At 53.3% G+C, this 18,077-nt stretch overlaps 1 protein-coding gene across 1 annotated transcript in view; it reads right to left on the bottom strand.

The window, feature by feature from the left end:
- Positions 1–889: 889 nt before the first annotated feature.
- The window catches only part of ugdh (UDP-glucose 6-dehydrogenase), a 27,658-nt gene continuing 10,470 nt past the window's right edge, over positions 890–18,077 (bottom strand). The window contains exons 8-12 of the mRNA XM_045214638.1: positions 5,566–5,692; positions 4,697–4,837; positions 1,831–1,922; positions 1,608–1,717; positions 890–1,211 (exon numbers count right to left, since the gene is read on the bottom strand). Coding sequence (XP_045070573.1) covers positions 890–1,211; positions 1,608–1,717; positions 1,831–1,922; positions 4,697–4,837; positions 5,566–5,692 — 792 coding nt within the window. The remainder of the gene's footprint in view (positions 1,212–1,607; positions 1,718–1,830; positions 1,923–4,696; positions 4,838–5,565; positions 5,693–18,077) is intronic.

Genomic DNA, 18,077 nt, shown 5'->3' with positions numbered 1-18,077 from the left:
TCTTTGTTAAAAGTAGTGCACTATATAGGGAACAGGGTGCCATTTGGGACGGAACCTATGTATAGTTGCACCTAGACACGGATCTAAGGTCAGTTTGGCATATTTCTACCCCCCTCCTCCCAACTCCCCCTAAACTGATTTTAGATATGTGGTTAAGGACCCCTATCTAGTCTGGTACGTCCATATATAGTGCACTACATTTCACCAAAGCCCATAGGGAAATAGGGTATAATTTAGGATGCTCGACTAATACCTGAAGCAGTAACAAAGCATTGAAGAGTCTGTGGCGACGGTAAACATGATATTCCATTGGTCCATTTTATTAAAGTCGCAGGTTGATGACATCACTAGTCTATAAAAAGGCAAGAAATTTAAAGGATTTGAAAAAATCTTATACAAATCTCAAATGACACCACGTTCCCCTATTTAGTGCACTACGTTTGACCAGGAGTGCACAATGAAAGGGAATGGGGCATCATTTGAGACGTACACTATTTCTATGTGTATAAAATTCAGAACCGGCGATGACAGCTAACATGATTGGACAGTTAAAACAGGAAATGAGAGACCTTATTAATGTGATTGGCCAGTTATAAGAGGATATGAGACAGTATTCATGTGATTGGCCAGTTATAAGAGGATATGAGACAGTATTCATGTGATTGGCCGTTATAGAGGATATGGACAGTATTCATGTGATTGGCCAGTTGTAGAGGTATGAGACGTATTCATGTGATTGGCCAGTTATAAGGGATATGAGACAGTATTCATGTATTGCAGGTTGCCAGTTATAAGAGGATATGAGGTATTACGTGATTGGCCAAATATAACGGAAATAATACTGTTTTAAGTATTGACAACGATTGGAAGCATCAAAACGTATTGATTATCAATGATTGTCCTCGTAGAGAAGAATGGACACGAGGTGGGGTGTTTGATGCTGAGTGGGGGTGTGTCCAGACTTTGGCCTTCTTGGCGGGGTTCGGGTTGATGCTGAGTGGGGGTGTGTCAGACTTTGGCCTTCTTGGCCGGAGGTTCGGGTTGATGCTGAGTGGGGTGTCGCTTTGGCCTTCTTGGCCGGAGGTTCGGGTTGATGCTGAGTGGGGGTGTGTCCTTTGGCCTTCTTGGCCGGAGGTTCGGGTTGATGCTGGCGTAGCTCCGCTGGTGTGTAGGGTACGGATGATGTCACCTTCTTACCCGATGGTCTCAATCTGCAGGAACACAGAGAGGATGCAATCTGGTTATAGTTTTGATAACGTAGTCTTACTGTGTGTGTGTGTGTGTAGGGGTGTGTACAAATTAAACCTCGTCCCCAGGCTTGACTTGGTTCCTGTCTGGAACTTAGCGGGTTTGGATTTACTGAGTAACGTGCTAATCAATTACAATTCTGAGCGAATCACACGACTATGAGGCGTGGCTCTAAATCGAGGCGGGAGAGCCTGAGTCAGTTGTATAATATAGGAAATCGGCAGTCAAAATAGATGTTCTATCACATTAACCATATTATTTTTGGGAAGCGCAATTGATTCAGAGTTCGGCCATGAAAAGTTTAAGTGTGTAAACTATTTTGGCGGGGTGGGAGTGTGTGTGTGTACGGGGGAGTGTACCTGAAGCCAATGTTCTGCAGGCGGGGGTGAAGTTGGTCCAACAGGCGACGGCCGTCAAACAGAAACGCTGGCTTCAACATGTGGTCATATATCCTCTCATAATCCAGATCCTACACACACACACACACACAGTTGATGTTAGGTGTTTAAAGGATAGGAGTAGTGTGTGTGTGTGTTCCTGTGTGTGTGTGTGTGTGTGTGTGTGTGTGTGTGTCTCTCTCACCCTGAACATGTCCCACTCGGTGCAGATGACCAGCGCGTGGGCCCCCTGACAGGCCTGGTAGGGATCCACTGACACTGTGACCAGCTCGGACACTACAATACACAGATACAACGTTACACAGACACTGTGACCAGCTCGGACACTACAATACACAGATACAACGTTACATAGACACTGTGACCAGCTCGGCCACTACAATACACAGATACAACGTTACATAGACACTGTGACCAGCTCGGACACTACAATACACAGATACAACGTCACACAGACACTGTGACCAGCTCGGACACTACAATACACAGATACAACGTTACATAGACACTGTGACCAGCTCGGACACTACAATACACAGATACAACGTTACACAGACACTGTGACCAGCTCGGACACTACAATACACAGATACAACGTTACATAGACACTGTGACCAGCTCGGCCACTACAATACACAGATACAACGTTACATGGACACTGTGACCAGCTCGGACACTACAATACACGATACAAGTTACATAACACTGTGACCACTCGGACACTACAATACACAGATACAACGTTACATAGACACTGTGACCAGCTCGGACACTACAATACACAGATACAGCGTTACATAGACACTGTGACCAGCTCGGACACTACAATACACAGATACAACGTTACATAGACACTTTGACCAGCTCGGACACTACAATACACAGATACAACGTTACATAGACACTGTGACCGCTCGGACACTACAATACACAGATACAACGTTACATAGACACTGTGACCAGCTCGGACACTACAATACACAGATACATAGACACTGTGACCAGCTCGGACACTACAATACACAGATACAACGTTACATAGACACTGTGACCAGCTCGGACACTACAATACACAGATACAACGTTACATAGACACTGTGACCAGCTCGGACACTACAATACACAGATACAACGTTACACAGACACTGTGACCAGCTCGGCACACTACAATACACAGATACAACGTTACACAGACACTGTGAACAGCTCGGACACTACAATACACAGATACAACGTTACATAGACACTGTGACCAGCTCGGACACTACAATACACAGATACACGTTACATAGACACTGTGACCGCTCGGACACTACAATACAAGTACATAGACACTGTGACCAGCTCGGACACTACAATACACAGATACAACGTTACATAGACACTGTGACCAGCTCGGACACTACAATACACAGATACAACGTTACATAGACACTGTGACCAGCTCGGACACTACAATACACAGATACAACGTTACATAGACACTGTGACCAGCTCGGACACTACAATACACAGATACAACGTTACATAGACACTGTGACCAGCTCGACACTACAATACCAGATACAACTTACACAGACACTGTGACCAGCTCGGACACTACAATACCAGATACCGTTACATAGACACTGTGACCAGCTTGGACACTACAATACACAGATACACGTCACAGACACTGTGACCAGCTCGGACACTACAATACACAGATACAGGTTACACGACACTGTGACCAGCTCGGACACTACAATACACAGATACAACGTTCACACACTGTGACCAGCTCGGACACTACAATACACAGATACAACGTCACACAGACACTGTGACCAACTCGGACACTACAATACACAGATACAACGTCACATAGACACTGTGACCAGCTCGGACACTACAATACACAGATACAACGTTACACAGACACTGTGACCAGCTCGGACACTACAATACACAGATACAACGTTACACAGACACTGTGACCAGCTCGGACACTACAATACACAGATACAACGTTACACAGACACTGTGACCAGCTCGGACACTACAATACACAGATACAACGTCACATAGACACTGTGACCAGCTCGGACACTACAATACACAGATACAACGTTACACAGACACTGTGACCAGCTCGGACACTACAATACACATATACAACGTTACACAGACACTGTGACCAGCTCGGCACACTACAATACACAGATACAACGTTACACAGACACTGTGACCAGCTCGGACACTACAATACACAGATACAACGTTACATAGACACTGTGACCAGCACAGACACTACAATACACAGATACAACGTTACACAGACACTGTGACCAGCTCGGACACTACAATACACAGATACAACGTTACACAGACACTGTGACCAGCTCGGACACTACAATACACAGATACAACGTTACATAGACACTGTGACCAGCACAGACACTACATACCAGATCAACGTTACACAGACACTGTGCCGCTCGGACACTACAATACACGATACAACGTTACACGACACTGTGACCAGCACAGACACTACAATACCGATACATGTTACACAGACACTGTGACCAGCTCGGACCTACAATACACAGATACAACTTCCAGACACTGTGACCGCTCGACACTACAATACACGATACACGTTACATAGACACTGTGACCAGCACAGACACTACAATACACAGATCAACGTTACATAGACACTGTGACCAGCTCGACACTACAATACACAGATCAACGTTACTAGACACTTGACCCCTCCCCTCCCTCCCTCCTCCTCATCCCTCCCCCTCCTCCTCCCTCCTTCCCTCCTCCCTCCTCATCCCTCCCCTCCTCCTCCCCCCTCCCTCCTCCTCCTTCTCCTCCCTCCCCCTTCCTTCTCCTCCTCCTCTCTCCTCCCTCCTTCCTTCTTCCCTCCTCCTCCTCCTCCCTCCCTCCCTCATCCCTCCCTTCTCCTCCTCCTCCTCCTCCCTCCCTTCTCCTCCTCCTCCCTCCCCCCTTCCTCCTCCCTCCTCCTCCTCCCCTCCTCCTCCCTCCTTCCTCCTCCTTACCTCTGTTAGGGTCTTCAGAGATGTGTGGTTGAGAGAGGTCCAGGATGATCTGTTCCTTCAGAACTTTCGGGTCGTAGATGTGGAGCTTGGCTCCCTCATCCAGCAGGTACTGAGATATATAGATACTAGAAGACTCCCTGGGAGAGACACACACAGGGTTACACACACACACACACACACACACACAGGGTCACACACACACACACACACACACACAAGGGTTACACACACAGGGTTACACACACACACAGGGTTACACACACACACACACACACACACACACACACACAGGGTTACACACACAGGGTTACACACACACACACACACACACACAGGGTTACACAGGGTTACACACACACACACACACACAGGGTTACACACACACACACAGGGTTACACACACACATATTTTACATTTGACCCATTTACCAGGCACTCTTATCCAGAGAGACTTACAGGAGCAATTAGGGTTAAGTGCCTTTCTCAAGGGCACAGACCAATTTTTCACCTAGTCGGCTCGAAGATTGGAACCAGCGACCTGTCAGTACTGGCCCAACAATGTTAACCACTAGGCTACCTGCCACCCCATAATATGAATGATTAACTCTGGGGGGAAGGTGAATGTGTGTTCTATATGTCAAGGTTCAAAGACAGGCACTCCCTTTACCCCCACACGCTTATGATTAACCTGACGAGAGAGAGAGAGAGAGAGGAGAAGTAGGGGGGGGAGGGGAGGGGGGGAGGAGAGTAGGAGGAGAGAGAGAGAGAGAGAGAGAGAGAGAGAGAGAGAGAGGAGAGGTGATGTTTCAAAGAGGAGAGAGGGAAGGAGGAGGAGAGGAGAAGATTAGAAGAGAGGGAAGACGTACTGGTATCTCCAGTGTCTTTCTTAAAGGAGAATCCCAGCAGAGCGATCTTCTTCCCTGTGACTGTGTTGAATAGACAGTCAATGATACGACACGCAAACCTCCTCCGTTGGTACTCATTCATATCAATCACCTGGAGAGAGGGAGGAGGGGGGGGGAGGGGGGGGAGATGGTTCATCTTTGGGATGTCCAAGATAGTGATGACACGTTTCAAGTTGATGGGCCACTGTGGAGTGGATTCACAGTGGTTTAGATGGGCCACTGTGGAGTGGATTCACAGTGGTTTAGATGGGCCACTGTGGAGTGGATTCAGTGGTTTAGATGCGCCACTGTGAGTGGATTCACAGTGGTTTAGAGATGGGCCACTGTGGATGGATTCTCATGGTTTAGATGGGCCACTGTGGAGTGGATTCACAGTGGTTTAGATGGGCCACTGTGGAGTGGATTCACAGTGCTTTAAAATGGACACGTAAAATCACATTTTTGATTTGTCAATAACTCAGCCATCTCTTGACCCTTTAGACATGTACCATGTGCCTACATTCCAAATGTGTTGTCATTTGGTCGTATGGTTCATAAGAATAAGTATTCTTAGCATATATTTTTTGCATATTAGTGTGTGTGTTAATCTACTGGTCTAATGTGGCCGTTTGAGCGCGTCAATGTTATTTCCTCAATCTCTTTACTGTGATGAACCCAAAGACCACATTTGGAGTGAATCTGACTTTTAGTCCGTTTCCTTTGACCCCCTTTATTATTTATTGATGTATCTTAATTGTTTTGTACTGAATCCCCTGGACTGGGTCTGCCCACACACTCCCTGGACTACCCACACTCCCTGGACTCTACCCACACTCCCTGGACTCTACCCACACTCCCTGGACTCTACCCCCACACTCCCTGGACTCTACCCCCACACTCCCTGGACTCTACCCCCACACTCCCTGGACTCTACCCACACTCCCTGGACTCTACCCACACACTCCCTGGACTCTACCCACACACTCCCTGGACTCTACCCACACACTCCCTGGACTCTACCCACACACTCACTAGACTCTACCCCCACACTCCCTGGACTCTACCCACACACTCACTAGACTCTACCCACACACTCCCTGGACTCTACCCACACACTCCCTGGACTCTACCCACACACTCCCTGGACTCTACCCACACACTCACTGGACTCTACCCACACTCCCTGGACTCTACCCACACACTCCCTGGACTCTACCCACACACTCCCTGGACTCACCCACACTCCCTGGACTCTACCCACACACTCCCTGACTCTACCACCACCTCCCTGGACTCTACCCACACACTCCTGGACTCTACCCACACACTCCCTGGACTCTACCCACACTCCTGGACTCTACCCACACTCCCTGGACTCTACCCCCACACTCCCTGGACTCTACCCACACACTCCCTGGACTCTACCCACACACTCCCTGGACTCTACCCACACTCCCTGGACTCTACCCACACACTCCCTGGACTCTACCCACACTCCCTGGACTCTACCCACACACTCCCTGGACTCTACCCCCACACTCCCTGGACTCTACCCACACACTCCCTGGACTCTACCCACACACTCCCTGGACTCACCCACACTCCCTGGACTCTACCCACACCTCCCTGGACTCTACCCACACACTCACTGGACTCTACCCACACCTCCCTGGACTCTACCCACACTCCTGGACTCTACCCACACACTCCCTGGACTCTACCCACACACTCCCTGGACTCACCCCACACTCCCTGGACTCTACCCCCACACTCCCTGGACTCTACCCACACACTCCCTGGACTCTACCCCCACACTCCTGGACTCTACCCCCACCCTGGACTCTACCCCACACTCCCTGGACTCTACCCCCCACACTCCCTGGACTCTACCCCCACACTCCCTGGACTCTACCCCCACACTCCCTGGACTCTACCCACACACTCCCCTGGACTCTACCCCACACTCCCTGGACTCTACCCACACACTCCCTGGACTCTACCCACACCTCCCTGGACTCTACCCACACTCCCTGGACTCTACCCACACTCCCTGGACTCTACCCACACACTCCCTGGACTCTACCCACACACTCCCCTGGACTCTACCCACACACTCCCTGGACTCTACCCACACACTCCCTGGACTCTACCCCCACACTCCCTGGACTCTACCCACACACTCCCTGGACTCTACCCACACTCCCTGGACTCTACCCACACACTCCCTGGACTCACCCCCACCTCCCTGGACTCTACCCACACACTCCCTGGACTCTACCCACACACTCCCTGGACTCTACCCACACTCCCTGGACTCTACCCACACACTCCCTGGACTCTACCCACACCTCCTGGACTCTACCCACACACTCCCTGGACTCTACCCACACACTCCCTGGACTCTACCCCACACTCCCTGGACTCTACCCACACACTCCCTGGACTCTACCCACACCTCCCTGGACTCTACCCACACTCCCTGGACTCTACCCACACTCACTGGACTCTACCCCCACACTCCCTGGACTCTACCCACACACTCCCTGGACTCTACCCACACACTCCCTGGACTCTACCCACACACTCCCTGGACTCACCCCACTCCCTGGACTCTACCCACACACTCCTGGACTCTACCCCCACACTCCCTGGACTCTACCCACACACTCCCTGGACTCTACCCCACACCTCCCTGGACTCTACCCCCACACTCCCTGGACTCTACCCCCACACTCCCTGGACTCTACCCCCACTCCCTGGACTCTACCCCCACACTCCCTGGACTCTACCCCCACACTCCCTGGACTCTACCCCCACACTCCCTGGACTCTACCCCCACACTCCCTGGACTCTACCCACACACTCCCTGGACTCTACCCACACACTCCCTGGACTCTACCCACACACTCCCTGGACTCTACCCACACACTCCCTGGACTCTACCCCACACACTCCCTGGACTCTACCCCCACTCCCTGGACTCTACCCACACCTCCCTGGACTCTACCCACACTCTGGACTCTACCCACACTCTCCTGGACTCTACCCACACACTCCCTGGACTCTACCCACACACTCACTGGACTCTACCCACACTCCCTGGACTCTACCCACACACTCCCTGGACTCTACCCACACACACACTGGACTCTACCCACACACTCCCTGGACTCTAACCCCACACTCCCCCTGGGCTCTACCCACACACTCCCTGGACTCTACCCACACTCCCTGGACTCTACCCACACACTCCCTGGACTCTACCCACACACACACTGGACTCTACCCACACACTCCCTGGACTCTAACCCCACACTCCCCCTGGGCTCTACCCACACACTCCCTGGACTCTACCCACACTCCCTGGGCTCTACCCACACACTCACTGGACTCTACCCACACACTCACTGGACTCTACCCACTCACTGGACTCTACCCCCACACTCACTGGACTCTACCCCCACACTCACTGGACTCTACCCACACACTCCCTGGACTCTACCCACACCCCCCCTGGACTCTACCCACACACTCCCTGGACTCTACCCACACTCCCTGGACTCTACCCACACTCCCTGGACTCTACCCACACTCCCTGGACTCTACCCACACACTCACTGGACTCTACCCACTCACTGGACTCTACCCACACACTCACTGGACTCTACCCCCACACTCACTGGACTCTACCCACACACTCCCTGGACTCTACCCACACTCCCTGGACTCTACCCACACTCCCTGGACTCTACCCACACACTCCCTGGACTCTACCCACACTCCCTGGACTCTACCCACACACTCCCTGGACTCTACCCACACACTCCCTGGACTCTACCCCCACACTCCCTGGACTCTACCCACACACTCCCTGGACTCTACCCCCACACTCCCTGGACTCTACCCCCACACTCCTGGACTCTACCCCACACTCCCTGGACTCTACCCCCACACTCCCTGGACTCTACCCCCACACTCCCTGGACTCTACCCCCACACTCCCTGGACTCTACCCCCACACTCCCTGGACTCTACCCCCACACTCCTGGACTCTACCCCCACCTCCCTGGACTCTACCCCACACTCCCTGGACTCTACCCCCACTCCCTGGACTCTACCCACACACTCCCTGGACTCTACCCACACACTCCCTGGACTCTACCCCACACTCCCTGGACTCTACCCACACACTCCCTGGACTCTACCCACACACTCCCTGGACTCTACCCACACACTCCCTGGACTCTACCCACACACTCCCTGGACTCTACCCACACTCCCTGGACTCTACCCACACACTCCCTGGACTCTACCCACACACTCACTACTCTACCCACACTCCCTGGACTCTACCCACACACTCCCTGACTCTACCCACACACTCCCTGGACTCTACCCACACACTCCTGGGCTCTACCCACACCTCCTGGACTCTACCCACACCTCCCTGGACTCTACCCACACACTCCCTGGACTCTACCCACACACACACTGGACTCTAACCCCACACTCCCCCTGGGCTCTACCCACACACTCCCTGGACTCTACCCACACTCCCTGGGCTCTACCCACACACTCACTGGACTCTACCCACACTCACTGGACTCTACCCACTCACTGACTCTACCCCCACACTCACTGGACTCTACCCCCCACACTCACTGGACTCTACCCACACACCTCCCTGGACTCTACCCACACACTCCCTGGACTCTACCCACACACTCCTGGACTCTACCCACACTCCCTGGACTCTACCCACACTCCTGGACTCTACCCACACTCCCTGGACTCTACCCACACACTCACTGGACTCTACCCACACACTCACTGGACTCTACCCACACACTCACTGGACTCTACCCACACACTCACTGGACTCTACCCACACACTCCCTGGACTCTACCCACACACTCCCTGGACTCTACCCACACTCCCTGGACTCTACCCACACTCACTGGACTCTACCCACACACTCCCTGGACTCTACCCACACCTCTCCTGGACTCTACCCACACACTCACTGGACTCTACCCACACTCCCTGGACTCTACCACCCCCACCACACTCCCTGGACTCTACCCACACACTCCCTGGACTCTACCCCCACACTCCCTGGACTCTACCCACACACTCCCTGGACTCTACCCACACACTCCCTGGACTCTACCCACACACATCCCTGGACTCTACCCACACACTCCCTGGACTCTACCCACACACTCCCTGGACTCTACCCACACACTCACTGGACTCTACCCACCCTCACTGGACTCTACCCACACACTCACTGGACTCTACCCACACACTCACTGGACTCTACCCCCCACTCCCACTGGACTCTACCCACACCTCCCTGGACTCTACCCACACACTCCCTGGACTCTACCCACACACTCACTGGACTCTACCCACACTCACTGGACTCTACCCCACCTCACTGGACTCTACCCCCACCTCACTGGACTCTACCCCACACTCACTGGACTCTACCCACACACTCCCTGGACTCTACCCACACACTCCCTGGACTCTACCCACACCCCTACTCCACTCCTGGACTCTACCCACACTCCTGGACTCTACCCCCTCCCTGGACTCTACCCACACACTCCTGACTCTACCCACTCTCCTGACTCTACCCCCACACTCACTGGACTCTACCCCCACACTCCCTGGACTCTACCCACACACTCCCTGAACTCTACCCCACACTCCTGGACTCTACCCACACACTCCCTGGACTCTACCCCACACCTCCCTGGACTCTACCCACACCTCCCTGGACTCTACCCACACACTCCCTGGACTCTACCCCCCACTCCCTGGACTCTACCCCCACACTCCCTGGACTCTACCCCCACACTCCCTGGACTCTACCCCCACACTCCCTGGACTCTACCCCCACACTCCCTGGACTCTACCCCCACACTCCCTGGACTCTACCCCCACACTCCCTGGACTCTACCCCCACACTCCCTGGACTCTACCCCCACACTCCCTGGACTCTACCCACCACACTCCCTGGACTCTACCCACACTCCCTGGACTCTACCCACACACTCCCTGGACTCTACCCACACTCCCTGGACTCTACCCACACACTCCCTGGACTCTACCCCCACACTCCCTGGACTCTACCCACACACTCCCTGGACTCTACCCACACACTCCCTGGACTACCCACACTCCCTGGACTCTACCCACACACTCCCTGGACTACCCACACTCCCTGGACTCTACCCACACACTCCTGGACTCTACCCACCCCACTCCCACTCCCTGGACTCTACCCACACACTCCCTGGACTCTACCCACACACTCCTGGACTCTACCCCACACACTCCCTGGACTCTACCCACACACTCCCTGGACTCTACCCACACACTCACTGGACTCTACCCACACTCCCTGGACTCTACCCACACACTCCCTGGACTCTACCCACACACTCCCTGGACTCTACCCACACACTCCCTGGACTCTAACCCCACACTCCCCCTGGGCTCTACCCACACACTCCCTGGACTCTACCCACACTCCCTGGACTCTACCCACACACTCCCTGGACTCTACCCCCATACTCCCTGGACTCTACCCACTCACTGGACTCTACCCACACACTCCCTGGACTCTACCCACACACTCCCTGGACTCTACCCACACACTCCCTGGACTCTACCCACACACTCCCTGGACTCTACCCACACACTCCCTGGACTCTACCCACACACTCACTGGACTCTACCCACACACTCACTGGACTCTACCCACACACTCACTAGACTCTACCCACACACTCCCTGGACTCTACCCACACACTCCCTGGACTCTACCCCCACACTCCCTGGACTCTACCCACACTCCCCCTGGGCTCTACCCACACTCCCCCTGGACTCTACCCACACTCCCCTGGACTCTACCCCCCACACTCCTGGGCTCTACCCCACACTCCCTGGGCTCTACCCACACACTCCCTGGACTCTACCCACACTCTCCTGGACTCTACCCACACACTCCCTGGACTCTACCCACCCACTCACTGGACTCTACCCACACTCCCTGGACTCTACCCACACACTCCCTGGACTCTACCCACACACTCCCTGGACTCTACCCACACACTCCCTGGACTCTACCCACACACTCCCTGGACTCTACCCACACACTCCCTGGACTCTACCCACACACTCACTGGACTCTACCCACACACTCACTGGACTCTACCCACACACTCACTGGACTCTACCCACACACTCACTGGACTCTACCCACACACTCACTGGACTCCTACCCACACACTCACTGGACTCTACCCACACACACTCACTGGACTCTACCCACACACTCACTGGACTCTACCCACACTCCCTGGACTCTACCCACACACTCCCTGGACTCTACCCACACTCCCTGGGCTCTACCCACACACTCACTGACTCTACCCACACACTCACTGGACTCTACTCACTGGACTCCCACACACTCACTGGACTCTACCCACACACTCACTGGACTCTACCCACACTCCCTGGACTCTACCCACACTCCCTGGACTCTACCCACACTCCCTGGACTCTACCCACACACTCCCTGGACTCTACCCACACACTCCCTGGACTCTACCCACACACTCCCTGGACTCTACCCCCACACTCCCTGGACTCTACCCACACTCCCTGGACTCTACCCACACCTCCCTGGACTCTACCCACACCTCCCTTGACTCTACCCACACACTCACTGGACTCTACCCCCATACTCCCTGGACTCTACCCACACTCCTTGGACTCTACCCACACTCCCTGGACTCTACCCACACTCCCTGGACTCTACCCACACTCCCTGGACTCTACCCACACACTCCCTAGACTCTACCCACACACTCCCTAGACTCTACCCACACACTCACTAGACTCTACCCACACACTCACTGGACTCTACCCACACACTCACTAGACTCTACCCACACACTCACTAGACTCTACCCACACACTCACTGGACTCTACCCACACACTCACTAGACTCTACCCACACACTCACTAGACTCTACCCCACACACTCACTAGACTCTACCCACACACTCCCTGGACTCTACCCACACACTCACTAGACTCTACCCACACACTCCCTGGACTCTACCCACACACTCCCTGGACTCTACCCACACACTCCCTGGACTCTACCCACACACTCACTAGACTCTACCCACACACTCACTAGACTCTACCCACACACTCACTAGACTCTACCCACACACTCACTGGACTCTACCCACACACTCCCTGGACTCTACCCACACACTCACTGGACTCTACCCACACACTCACTAGACTCTACCCACACACTCACTGGACTCTACCCCCACACTCCCTGGACTCTACCCACACACTCCCTGGACTCTAACCCCCACACTCCCTGGACTCTAACCCCACACTCCCTGGACTCTAACCCCACTCCCCCTGGGCTCTACCCACACACTCCCTGGACTCTACCCACACTCACTGGACTCTACCCACACACTCACTGGACTCTACCCACACACTCACTGGACTCTACCCACACACTCACTGGACTCTACCCACACACTCCCTGGACTCTACCCACACACTCACTGGACTCTACCCCCATACTCCCTGGACTCTACCCACACTCCTTGGACTCTACCCACACTCCCTGGACTCTACCCACACTCCCTGGACTCTACCCACACTCCCTGGACTCTACCCACACACTCCCTAGACTCTACCCACACACTCCCTAGACTCTACCCACACACTCACTAGACTCTACCCACACACTCACTGGACTCTACCCACACACTCCCTGGACTCTACCCACACCTCACTGGACTCTACCCACACACTCACTGGACTCTACCCACACACTCACTGGACTCTACCCACACACTCACTGGACTCTACCCACACACTCACTGGACTCTACCCACACACTCACTGGACTCTACCCACACACTCACTGGACTCTACCCACACACTCACTGGACTCTACCCACACACTCACTGGACTCTACCCACACACTCACTGGACTCTACCCACACACTCACTGGACTCTACCCACACTCCCTGGACTCTACCCACACACTCCCTGGACTCTACCCACACTCCCTGGGCTCTACCCACACACTCACTGGACTCTACCCACACACTCACTGGACTCTACCCACACACTCACTGGACTCCACTCACTGGACTCTACCCACACACTCACTGGACTCTACCCACACACTCCCTGGACTCTACCCACACTCCCTGGACTCTACCCACACTCCCTGGACTCTACCCACACTCCCTGGACTCTACCCACACTCCCTGGACTCTACCCACACTCCCTGGACTCTACCCACACACTCCCTGGACTCTACCCACACACTCCCTGGACTCTACCCACACACTCCCTGGACTCTACCCACTCTCCCTGGACTCTACCCACACACTCCCTGGACTCTACCCACACACTCCCTGGACTCTACCCCCACACTCCCTGGACTCTACCCCCATACTCCCTGGACTCTACACACACTCCCTGGACTCTACCCACACACTCCCTGGACTCTACCCACACTCCCTGGACTCTACCCACACTCCCTGGACTCTACCCACACACTCCCTGGACTCTACCCCCACACTCCCTGGACTCTACCCCCACACTCCCTGGACTCTACCCCCACACTCCCTGGACTCTACCCACACACTCCCTGGACTCTACCCACACTCCCTGGACTCTACCCACACACTCACTGGACTCTACCCCCATACTCCCTGGACTCTACCCACACTCCTTGGACTCTACCCACACTCCCTGGACTCTACCCACACTCCCTGGACTCTACCCACACTCCCTGGACTCTACCCACACTCCCTAGACTCTACCCACACACTCCCTAGACTCTACCCACACACTCACTAGACTCTACCCACACACTCACTAGACTCTACCCACACACTCACTAGACTCTACCCACACACTCACTAGACTCTACCCACACACTCACTGGACTCTACCCACACACTCACTAGACTCTACCCACACACTCACTAGACTCTACCCACACTCCCTGGACTCTACCCACACTCCCTGGACTCTACCCACACACTCACTAGACTCTACCCACACACTCCCTGGACTCTACCCACACACTCCCTGGACTCTACCCACACTCCCTGGACTCTACCCACACACTCCCATAGACTCTACCCACACACTCACTAGACTCTACCCACACACTCACTAGACTCTACCCACACACTCACTGGACTCTACCCACACACTCACTGGACTCTACCCACACACTCCCTGGACTCTACCCACACACTCACTGGACTCTACCCACACACTCACTAGACTCTACCCACACACTCACTGGACTCTACCCCCACACTCCCTGGACTCTACCCACACACTCCCTGGACTCTAACCCCACACTCCCTGGACTCTAACCCCACACTCCCTGGACTCTAACCCCACTCCCCCTGGGCTCTACCCACACACTCCCTGGACTCTACCCACACCTCCCTGGACTCTACCCACACACTCACTGGACTCTACCCACACACTCACTGGACTCTACCCACACACTCACTGGACTCTACCCACACACTCACTGGACTCTACCCCCACACTCCCTGGACTCTACCCCATACTCCCTGGACTCTACCCACACTCCTTGGACTCTACCCACACTCCCTGGACTCTACCCACACTCCCTGGACTCTACCCACACACTCCCTGGACTCTACCCACACTCCCTGGACTCTACCCCCCACACTCCCTGGACTCTACCCACACACTCACTAGACTCTACCCACACACTCACTAGACTCTACCCACACACTCACTAGACTCTACCCACACACTCACTAGACTCTACCCACACACTCACTAGACTCTACCCACACACTCCCTGGACTCTACCCACACACTCACTGGACTCTACCCACACACTCACTGGACTCTACCCCCACACTCCCTGGACTCTACCCACACTCCCTGGACTCTACCCACACTCCCTGGACTCTACCCACACTCCCTGGACTCTACCCACACTCCCTGGACTCTACCCACACTCCCTGGACTCTACCACACTCCCTGGACTCTATCCACACTCCTGGACTCTACCCACACTCCCTGGACTCTACTCAGTACTGGTACCACTGCACATTGACTCAGTACTGGTACCCCTGCACATTGACTCAGTACTGGTACCACTGCACATTGACTCAGTACTGGTACCCCTGCACATTGACTCAGTACTGGTTCTCCTACACATTCACTCAGTACTGGTACCCCTGCACATTGACTCAGTACCGGTACCCCTGCACATTGACTCAGTACTGGTACTCCTGCACATTGACTCAGTTAATATGTGTCTTCCTTTTTAACTCTGCCCTGTTGGTAATGGGCTCGTCAGTCAGCATTTCACTGTAAAGTCTACACCTGTTGTATTCTGCGCAGGTGATCAATAAAATGTGATTTGAAGAAGATTTTGTATGATTATTTTAAGCATTAGCGTTACATAGTCAATAGTGAATCGCTAATAGTTTCCTTCTTTTTTTTTTCGCCAAATGTAACATGGTTCGTCATGGTGATGTCTTTGATGACCCTGAAGAGTTTCACGGTGATTGGCCACTGGGAAGTGGATTTACATGGACACGTAAAATCTGATTTCCTGATTTATCAATAACTCAGCCATCTCGTACAAAGTTTCAAGTCTCCAGGTCAAACAGGGTGACGGATATGAGGGTTTAAGTGAGACTGATTATAACAGCGCCACCTATAGGCCAATCGGTGCCATTCTTTTTGACCAAGTTACTCATGGCGTCTAGTTTCTGTGTGGCAAATTAGAAACAAAGTTACCAATCTATGCTGGAGTTATCTGACCACGTCAAGACAAAGTTACCAATCTATGCTGGAGTTATCTGACCACGTCAAGACAAAGTTACCAATCTATGCTGGAGTTATCTGACCACGTCAAGACAAAGTTACCAATCTATGCTGGAGTTATCTGACCACGTCAAGACAAAGTTACCAATCTATGCTGGAGTTATCTGACCACGTCAAGACAAAGTTACCAATCTATGCTGGAGTTATCTGACCACGTCAAGACAAAGTTACCAATCTATGCTGGAGTTATCTGACCACGTCAAGACAAAGTTACCAATCTATGTTGGAGTTATCTGACCACGTCAAGACAAAGTTACCAATCTATGTTGGAGTTATCTGACCACGTCAAGACAAAGTTACCAATCTATGCTGGAGTTATCTGACCACGTCAAGACAAAGTTACCAATCTATGCTGGAGTTATCTGACCACGTCAAGACAAAGTTACCAATCTATGCTGGAGTTATCTGACCACGTCAAGACAAAGTTACCAATCTATGCTGGAGTTATCTGACCACGTCAAGACAAAGTTACCAATCTATGCTGGAGTTATCTGACCACGTCAAGACAAAGTTACCAATCTATGCTGGAG

This window comes from Coregonus clupeaformis, unplaced genomic scaffold (genome assembly GCF_020615455.1).
Source record: "Coregonus clupeaformis isolate EN_2021a unplaced genomic scaffold, ASM2061545v1 scaf0292, whole genome shotgun sequence".
Lineage (NCBI taxonomy): Eukaryota > Metazoa > Chordata > Actinopteri > Salmoniformes > Salmonidae > Coregonus > Coregonus clupeaformis.
This window is presented reverse-complemented; position numbering and strand designations above follow the sequence as displayed.